Source organism: Ptychodera flava, unplaced genomic scaffold (genome assembly GCF_041260155.1).
Source record: "Ptychodera flava strain L36383 unplaced genomic scaffold, AS_Pfla_20210202 Scaffold_106__1_contigs__length_256847_pilon, whole genome shotgun sequence".
NCBI classification, from domain to species: Eukaryota; Metazoa; Hemichordata; class Enteropneusta; family Ptychoderidae; genus Ptychodera; species Ptychodera flava.
In genome coordinates, this window is record NW_027248288.1 from 151,510 (window position 1) to 160,887 (window position 9,378).

General features: G+C 38.8%; 1 protein-coding gene across 1 annotated transcript; it reads right to left on the reverse strand.

The window, feature by feature from the left end:
- Nucleotides 1–344: 344 nt before the first annotated feature.
- Nucleotides 345–3,252, reverse strand: LOC139126601 (uncharacterized). Its single transcript, XM_070692664.1, has 3 exons — nucleotides 2,835–3,252; nucleotides 1,506–1,574; nucleotides 345–1,213 (listed from the first exon to the last, which is right to left on the reverse strand). The coding sequence occupies exons 1-3, from the start codon at nucleotides 3,154–3,156 to the stop codon at nucleotides 1,011–1,013; spliced, it is 594 nt and encodes a 197-aa protein (XP_070548765.1). The 5' UTR covers nucleotides 3,157–3,252; the 3' UTR covers nucleotides 345–1,010.
- Nucleotides 3,253–9,378: the final 6,126 nt, after the last annotated feature.

Genomic DNA, 9,378 nt, shown 5'->3' on the forward strand with positions numbered 1-9,378 from the left:
TACAAAATCTATTTCCTGATTTAATAAGTAGATTGCATCTACGAATTTGCATCTATCATTCGTCAAGAGATGGGCCACATATATTGATGCAAAATATTCCTGGAATGTTAAATGGTAAAAACCGTACCTGGATGGAAATTCTGATACTTTTGTCAGGAGTCCTAACTCACGTATATATCGATTGTGAGAGATGTCTTCTTCACTGAAGTAGTCATCAGTTGTTAAACCCCTGTACGACATTTCCCCCATTAAAAGCAAAGCTTGCTTAATCTCCTCTTCAAAATGTGAGTTACAATCGTGATTTCCTCTGTATCTTTTAACAACATAATCAATGATTTCTTCATAGAGTTGTGTACGTGTGTTAGGTAGTTTGTTTGAATGTATCCATATGTCACATAACATTAGAGTATTTAAAGGACTCTGCATGAATTCTATCAAAACAGATTTGTGACTAGATTTCTCCAGTTCCTGCAGAAAGTCTGAAGCTTTTACCTCTTGTAGAAGGTCACCCTGTGAGTTCATTTCGTCAATGTGTTTCTCGATAAATATTCTTGCTTTCTCATAATCAAATCCTTTGATCGACAATTGTGTGTCATACATTTGTTTTGAGTTTGTATCCCTTACTTTCCGAGAAGTAACAATGGCAAGGCAGTCAGGGAGAAGACAGTTTACAGCAGTCATTTCTTTAAAATATGATGGCAGGTCTTTCGTTGGAACTTCGTCCAGTCCATCGAAGACAAAACATACTTTTTCCTGGTTGCTTTGAATGAAATTCCAAAGCTCAAGTCTTTCGCTTTCGTCCCTGACAGCCTTTAATAACTGATTGAATATAGCATCTTGAATGTTTTGCGCATCAGAATGTAACAAATCTCTCAACTCAAAATGAAACATCAATTTAAAACAATTCAGATATTCAACATTTCCCTTTGCCCAATCATATACCAACTGCTTACAAAATGTTGATTTGCCATACCCTGGATCGCCCTCAATCAGTACCCTTTTCGGTGTTGTTAGACTCTCTTCGTCTTTTTCGATGAAAAGATATCTCGTCTAGGAAAGTCTATTTTTTCTTCCTTCTTAGTTTTCAGTTCTAATTCAGTGTAGACATTTGCAAGCTCCAATCTGTTAGTTCCGTCCCACCATGGAAATGGAAGAATCTCAGATACTTTTTCGTAAAGAGATTTCAAATGTCGTTCACATCTCAAGACAATATCTGCAATATGTAAATATAGAAATACAACTTCTTTCTGATTATTTGACACTGATTTCCTGACACTTTGTCGTAATGAATGAATTCAAAGTTCAAAGCAGACTTTTCCTCATATTTTTATTCTTTCATCCCCTTTCTGACCGGTCTGGTCAACGAAATAACACTTCAGCCAGGGTCAGGACTTCTAACAATGAATATCAAATTATCGCATTAATTCAAAAGTATATGATTATATGACGTGATCCACCGTCGTAGATTTTTGATTGTGATCTACAATACTGTATATTGTGCCTACCTGGATATTTAGATTCTGCACGGCATAGTGACTCTGAAGAACCACTTTGGTGTTTACTTGGTGGTGAACCTTGTAAAATGAATAATAATAAAGTGAAGTGTAACCCAAATAGAAATACAAATATTAGGATTTTCAATGCTATCTTGATTCTGACATCAGGGACTTACAAAAATAGTTTCAATGACACTGTGCTTCTATTTTCATTTCGTGTAGCTATGACCTGTATCTATGCTAAGTAAGTCAGTATTTTAAACATAAGTAAGATTATTCAAGGGTGTTAGCCATAGATTACATTTTTCTCGCAATCTCCCAATGTGTTTCTCCTAGTACGTCCACGACACTGCTAGCAGCAGCATTACTGCCTTCTGCACCCAAACAGTCTGTTGGCAATACCGGAGTTAAAGAGTGCGTTTATATACAGGACATCCAACGTGTTCACGAAAGACCTATGCTTCTCCGCTATCATTAAAGTGAGTTATTGGGCATAAAAGACGAAGTCTTTACTCTTATTCAAAGTAAGATCATTTTTTTTACCCTGAGGTCATTGTTTGTGACTTCTGAGCCCTCTTATGATATTATTCGTTTCGAGGTCAAATGAATTTGCAAAAGCTTCTCTGGTATATTGCACTGACTGGTACATGTTTTCAATACTGTAATTTATTTGACAAGGTGTCATATACTCAGCTGCTTGCGTTCTCGCGCGACTGTCATACGTTGAGGACGCAATCATTCCTATGAGGTGTTTACTGATAAAAAGCAATAGAAGTTTTGCTTGTATGATAACATTTCGTATTTTAGTGTCGTAATCATGTTTACTTCCATACATGTAGTGAGGAGGAACAATTCGTGTCGAGATGAAGTTAAACAAATGTTCAGAGATAAATGAGGCGAAGCAAAGTCACTTGAATGAAATTCCGGTCTATCAACATGTTGGATTAATCGTTCTAGCAACCCAAGTATTCTTTGTTCAAACGAGAATAAGTCTATCAGTCAAAAATGTAGGCTGCTCCATATTGATATAGGTATTTCATAAATTATGTCGGTAGCATGAAACAAGTATGGGCATTGCTGATAAAACTGAAATGTTCATATGAACGGGCTAAGCAGTATAAACATATGTAATCCAGAATACATCAGCAAACATTTTACTTAGTTAAACTATGTTGTTTAGCCAGGAGAATAGTTTTTATTTTTGTGACGTTGTAACTAAGTTACTCTCAAAGGCTAATTTTACCAGAAGGAACCAAGCTTCTCATGTCATAAGGCAATGTTAGGTCAAATGTTTGTTAAATTGGTTTGTCATTTCCTCTACGATACTGACTTAATTACCTGTGCTGTTGACTTCCAAGCTATTTCTTACACGTTCCAGTTGGCAGCCATGTAACTCCTTCTCCACTCTCTCAACTTCATCGACTAACGGATGTCGTTTGATGGCTTTCAACAACTCTTTAAGGAGCAGTAATTCTGTTTTCGATATATGACCAGACTCCTCCAGCTTAATGAAAATGTCAGCTGGGCTTTTCAGATGTTCCACGTCACGAGTCGTCAGCTGATCACCGCGCAACAGGTTTCGTAAAGACCTGTCGTCATCTTCGGATAATTGTTCAGACAAAGAGTTGTACAGCCTACGCAAAGGATTAATATGCGACATCGTGACTCGTTATTTCGAAATAATGGCATTTTACAGCAAGAAAAATCACGCAGGCTTCTGAGCAGCAGCACAGACGTATTGAATTTAAACTACGTCAAAGCAATACCCTGGACGATATCTGGTCCCCGGTTACTGGCTCCTACTTGATCCTCGGACTTTGGTAGCTGCGCAGATATTAAGTACCTGTATTTGCATGCTTTGAGAAGAGATGACCCAGATATTAGAATAGATTGAATTCATGGTTCACCTAGGGCATATCGGCTTCCGAATGTCTTCATTTTGAATAGCCTAAATACTAATCTAGGCAGGTCACCCTACTTCGAATATTTTTTTTTTTAATTTGCATATAGAAGCACGCTTTGAGATGACTTGAGTTGACACTTCACTGCCGCAGTGTTCCGTCTCTTTCCTTCCTTTTATGACTTTGAAGGGGAATTTTTACCATGAAAAAAGTTATTTCTCGTCTAAAGGAGAAATAACGTTTCTGATTCCCGTTCTGTGGAATGAAATAAATTTATCATAGACGCTACTCGACTGAACTTCAATACCCTAGTATAATTGAATAATGATAGTGTCTTGACAGTTTTGCAGGACGGAGTGTATATTATTTATTTGTTTATGGTAAATTTACTAATTTGCTGTGATTTGGATTCAAGGCACGGGGAGCGTAATCTATCAAAGGCAATTTGTTACTTTCACCTGATACTAGTCACTAATTGATGTTTAACCTGGTCACAGATCGCAAGCTCTGATAGCCATCGAAACATTTTCACCATACACCCATTGTATTTACATTGTGTACTGGGATGAGCGTTAACACGAACACTGCAAGTGTCGTTCGATGTAAATTCTTCACTTCATGCTACTTGACAGTTATTTTTTAGTATTTTATCGTAATTTTACGAACAAAATCCTGATGTTAAGAATATACTCAGTACTGCTTTTTCCCTGCTTTGTGATATTCGCAAACTAATTTCAATGTTGTTTATCGTATCGAAGTCAGGTCTGTTTCCTTATTTTACAGTGACAAACCATGGTTAGTTTAATTTGAACATGTCAAAGTAGCCACTCTACTTTTATTTTCAATAGTTTGATAACGATAAACAACAAAGCGCAGTAGCTCCTTTGAAAATCTGTCACTGATTACTGATTTTCGTATTATTATATTTCACCAAACCGAAAATTGATATAAACGGTAACTGCTATCGGTGTGAGTACCGCAATGTATCCATTCACCAGGACTTTGATCGAAAATATCAGAAAGCATTCTCCTTTCTATTGTGTTTGAAAACGATATATATTTCAGTAACTGTCTTTCTGGGATCGCACCTAATTTATCTACATATTAGGTTTTTTCAAAGTAGTCATACAACGGGGGATACCCTTCTCGTACTCTTTAATCCCGCCAGGCTTAACCGGCAGATTTCTCTATTCATAACATGTCTACACCTTACTAATTATGCTGATAAGGATGCCACAGTACATAGCATATATTAGAAAGCGGCGAAGATTCATATTTGTGACGTCATCTACAGTAGAAGTGCTCGTAGTTTGGCGGCAGGCAAACTCGATATCACATCTGGAAGATAAGTAAGATCAAAGACGACGATTTTCTTTTAAATTGATCACTTGAATGTGATTGCTATTAATAATGTTTGTATACGATTTGTTTGACACTAACAGAAAAGCTAAGCTTAATATCACATTGTGTTGCAATATCAGTTATAAAGTCACCATAGATCACATACAGGTGCATCTCAATGACAAATAAACGTAAATCTTTTGACATTTTCATCAAATTGCATTAGAATGCTTTGATATTGAAAAGTTAGTGCATATTTCAAGTAGAGAGCCATTTAAGACATTCAGCACGGCATTTGAAATTCAATTGTGGTAAAAGCATAATGGGAAGCTTATTGCATATATTGCAGAAATGGAATAGGGAAGCTGTCACGAGATTTTGTAAGATCTTGGCTGGAGGTAAACTATTGGTATAACAACAGATTGTAAGTGTTGTTTGAGGCTGGTGGTGGAAGGTGAAATAGATAGTTGAATGAAATCCTCAATAAGGTGGCAATTAGTTTAAAATTTTACGATTACGACATATAAACATTTCACATCGTATATTCTGCGTATCTGGTGGAAAAAAACCAAACATCCACTCTTAGGGTGTCACCTTGAAGGTAATACTGTAGGTGACACGAGGACTTCAAACACACAATGGTACAAACAACATCACACGTGAAACGTACACATAGAAATACACGCGTTGCTACGTTGTACCAACCAGGGCAACGGGACTAAAATATGACTGATACTGCTGGATAGTGATAATTGGGTCGGTAAGCAGTCAAAAATGGGAGTTAGGCAAAAATGAGAGTTCGAACGTTCAAAATGCGATATACGAATCCAAAATACTATATTGGAATCCAAAATGAGAGTTGGAAAGTTGAAAATGCGATGTATGAATCAAAAATGCGATTTACGAATCCAAAATTGGAGTTCGAATTTTGGCCTGGATTACGCGGCATAGCGATCAGGCCCTGAAAGGTGGATCGTACCATTTTTCTCGTAGGGATGGCCGCCCCTAACAAGTGCAAAATAAGTATTAGCGACACAACGCGGTCAGACATGAAATTTTGACGATCCAATTTGACGTAGTACAGAACAAATATATTTGTCTAGACTACCGCTATTAAGTGATCACACTCAGTTTCCCTGCAGAGATATCTTTTCAACTTTGTCTTGTGAGTAAAGTATAGTAGTGAAGTCCAGTCACTCCTCCTCCTCAGTTTAAGGGTTACATAAGGGATGTACAGCTACCTGGCACAGCAGAATTCCAAATAGCATTTATTACTTGAAGCGTTTACAGACACGGGTGTTTCCTAATGTGTCCAATCTCAAAGTTTTTGCACTGGCCAAAAGGCGAGGTGGATTGGTCAAGTTTCGACAAAATGTGATCAATAGACCATGTCAAAATCAATAAGAGAAAATGCCTTCATTGAAACTCTGAAACACTGCACGTATCGGAGCAACAACTTCAACAACAAATTACAATGTACACACAACGCTCTCCTGCAACGCTTTTCGGCCGTCCAACGCATACTGCCAGCGGAGCGCAAGAGCGACCTCAAGCGGTCAAATCTTTCCATTGTTTCCCGAGTAAGTTCGATGAATCAGCATGTTTGTTTCCCACTTAGCTTATATACAATTATCCTCTTGATTTTCTCTGACAAAACAGTAACCTAGCGGTTCACACTTTCGATGGGAAACCTCCACAGGTTGGTATAATGATATCCAAGAATTCAACATTTCCTCTTACGGACTTTGACATGTCTATTGGTCACAGTTTGTCCAAACTTGGCCAATCCACCACGCCTTTTGCCACGTCCCTGTTCCATTTCTAACACTGGCTGTGCTGCTCACGAAAATAGGATCAGGTATGGGCTACCATTTTAATCAGAATTGTGACTGCATATTAATGAGCATAGTCACTTTGCAAGATCATGTGATCTGCACATCTACATATAGTGGCAAGCTTGGAAATTGACGACGAAACATCGAACGTTGAAGTCATTTGCACGGCTCCACTTTTAAGTCCCCGACTATGTATTTCTATGATGACATTTAGCGGTGAAATGACGATTATCGTCTTTGTTTCTTTATTTTCAGACATCCCTCCCCTTGCATTTACGACAGTGAATCAAAATTGAATGATTTTTCTTTCTCATTCGAAAATAGGACACTTGTTTCGGAAAACAATGGAGTTAATTACTCCATGGGCAAAAGAAATCTAAATTCGAAGGAGTTTCCAAGTTGGAAATAAATCAAATGCAATCGTTGCGCTTGTATTATCAAGGGACTGTGAGTGGAGGGATTGTTGTACCATTGACCAATGATAGCCATGCTTACAATAGCCCATAACTGACCTTATTTTCGTGAGCAGCGCAGCCAGCGGTATAAATGGGACAGGGTACCAGGTATCAATGCCAAATAGACGCGATTGTTGAAGAAGCGAATGTATCTCATGCGAGCTCGGCCTTCCGTATTTGTCTTTGTACGTAGTGATCTAGCCACGTGCCGGGTGCAAATATTTTCGATAACTGCATGGTTACCACAACGTTATACACGAAGTACATGGGACATTACATTACGAGGCATTGAACACTACAGAAAGTGGCTAAGATGAGGACACAAGGTAACCAATCACAGTGCAGCGAGGTGATCATTACATGATAATGAGACGGAAGAGAAAGGGTCCAGCCAATCAGTGAGCAGTAAACGGATCTTACAGGACCGCAAACACCAATCACTGTTTCCGGTATATATGCCTAGGACAGAAATCGGAGGATATTTTGAAACAGGACTAATAGACGTATATCATTCAGGACATAAATTTGTGTCCTAAACCCCAGCGTCGCTCACGTTGATTGGTAGGTTTTATGTCCCTGTGTCCCATCTGCGTTCATTCATTGGCTACCTATATGTCCTCAAGTCTCATTAATATTTACTGTTCCGAATCCAGTTCATTCATTGGCTGCCTTATGATCTTGTCCCTGCCTCACTTTCGAGTGTTACTTGTCTCGCTCTGCCATGTGCTCATTACTGTAACCTGTAACGCATTTGCGAGCCTAGGCAATTATTACCAGACAGGTAGAGCGTGGTCGCAATGTTTTTGAAGACAAATTTGTCTTCACAAACCTTGCGACTACGCTCTAGCTGTCTGGTAATGATTGCCTAGGCTCGCAGATGCGTTACAGTAATGAGCACATGGCAGAACGAGACAAGGAACACCCGAAAGTGAGGCAAGGACAAGAACATATGGCGGCCAATGAATGAGTTGCATTCGTAACAGTAAATATTAATGAGACTGGAGGACATAAAGGCAGCCAATGAATGAACGCAAATGGGACATAGGGACATAAGACTTACCAATCAACGTGAGCGACGCTGGGGTTTAGGACACAAATTCATGTCCTAAATGGTATACGTCTAATAGGACGTTCACGAGCCTGAGGTCATGAGCGTCCTTCAGACTGATGTGCCCTAGATAAAGCTGACTTCTCGAGTGAAGTAAAAAAATGAAAGAGTCATCATAACGTTTGACATTCAAAGTACGTTTAGAAGTGCAAATATCCAACCTTAGCAGCAGCTACGGTATTCGTGGACCTTGCATGGACATTCCTTCCTCATCAGTAATTGTACGCATAGAATACCCGAGGAGATGAGTTTATTTGTACCGTAGAATTTTTTAATTACTGACAGCGGTATGAAGTACGTACTTTTGTATTCGTTAAAAACGATCAAGTTGGTAATACTTTTCCCAGGCAGTCATAGGCAGTAATTCGAATTAATCCATTCAATTTCAGGCCTATTTCCGGTCAGCCTCTCTACACCTTGCCAATGCATATGAATTTGCCTTTAAGGTTGATGACCCCGAGTTAACCCCAGTCGAACCCAATGTAGACAAAATTCGGACATTGTTGTCCTGTTCGAACTTTTTCCAATGCCAGTACAACCTTTACGAGTTAGCCTTTTCCCGAGAGTAGACTATATATCAAGCCGTCTATTGCGGGCGCTATTCGGCTTCAAACGGCCGTCCGAGCAACGCAAGATCGGTTCAAAACGGCTGAGTCTTTCCGTCATCTGCAGGGAAATTTCATTTCTACTAATCTTACATACGATCATCTTCATGACATTTTCCCACGAAACAGTCACCTATCTAGCGGCTCAATTGTTCGACGGAAATCCTTCACAAGTTGGTAGACTTTTATCCGATATTGGACTATGAAGTGCCCGGTCACTCAAAAAAACCTCGAAATCTACAAGGAGGGGAAGGAGGTGTTGCTCAAAATATGAAGAGAAAGAAGGGGGTACGCAATTGTTTTTTTGGTGCAAAATAAATTGAAACACCTCTCAGATTGCATCATTGTACATATTAATTTATCGATTTTTTCGATTTAAGAGGGGGACCAGTTTGTTACTCGTTTTCGAATATACCATCAATAGGGAAACTGTAGCCTCTTTCAGACAATGATAGTGGGATCAAAATATATTATCTGCTACTCTAGGCAAGGATGCATTTTTATCGTTGACAAAGCTTTTATTGGCAGGGATATACTCTTAAATATGTTTTTTTGTAGTTCCCGACTTACCATATTCAAAATAAAACCATGCAGTACGACGTTATTGCTTTAAAAATGATTTATTTAAGAGTGACTT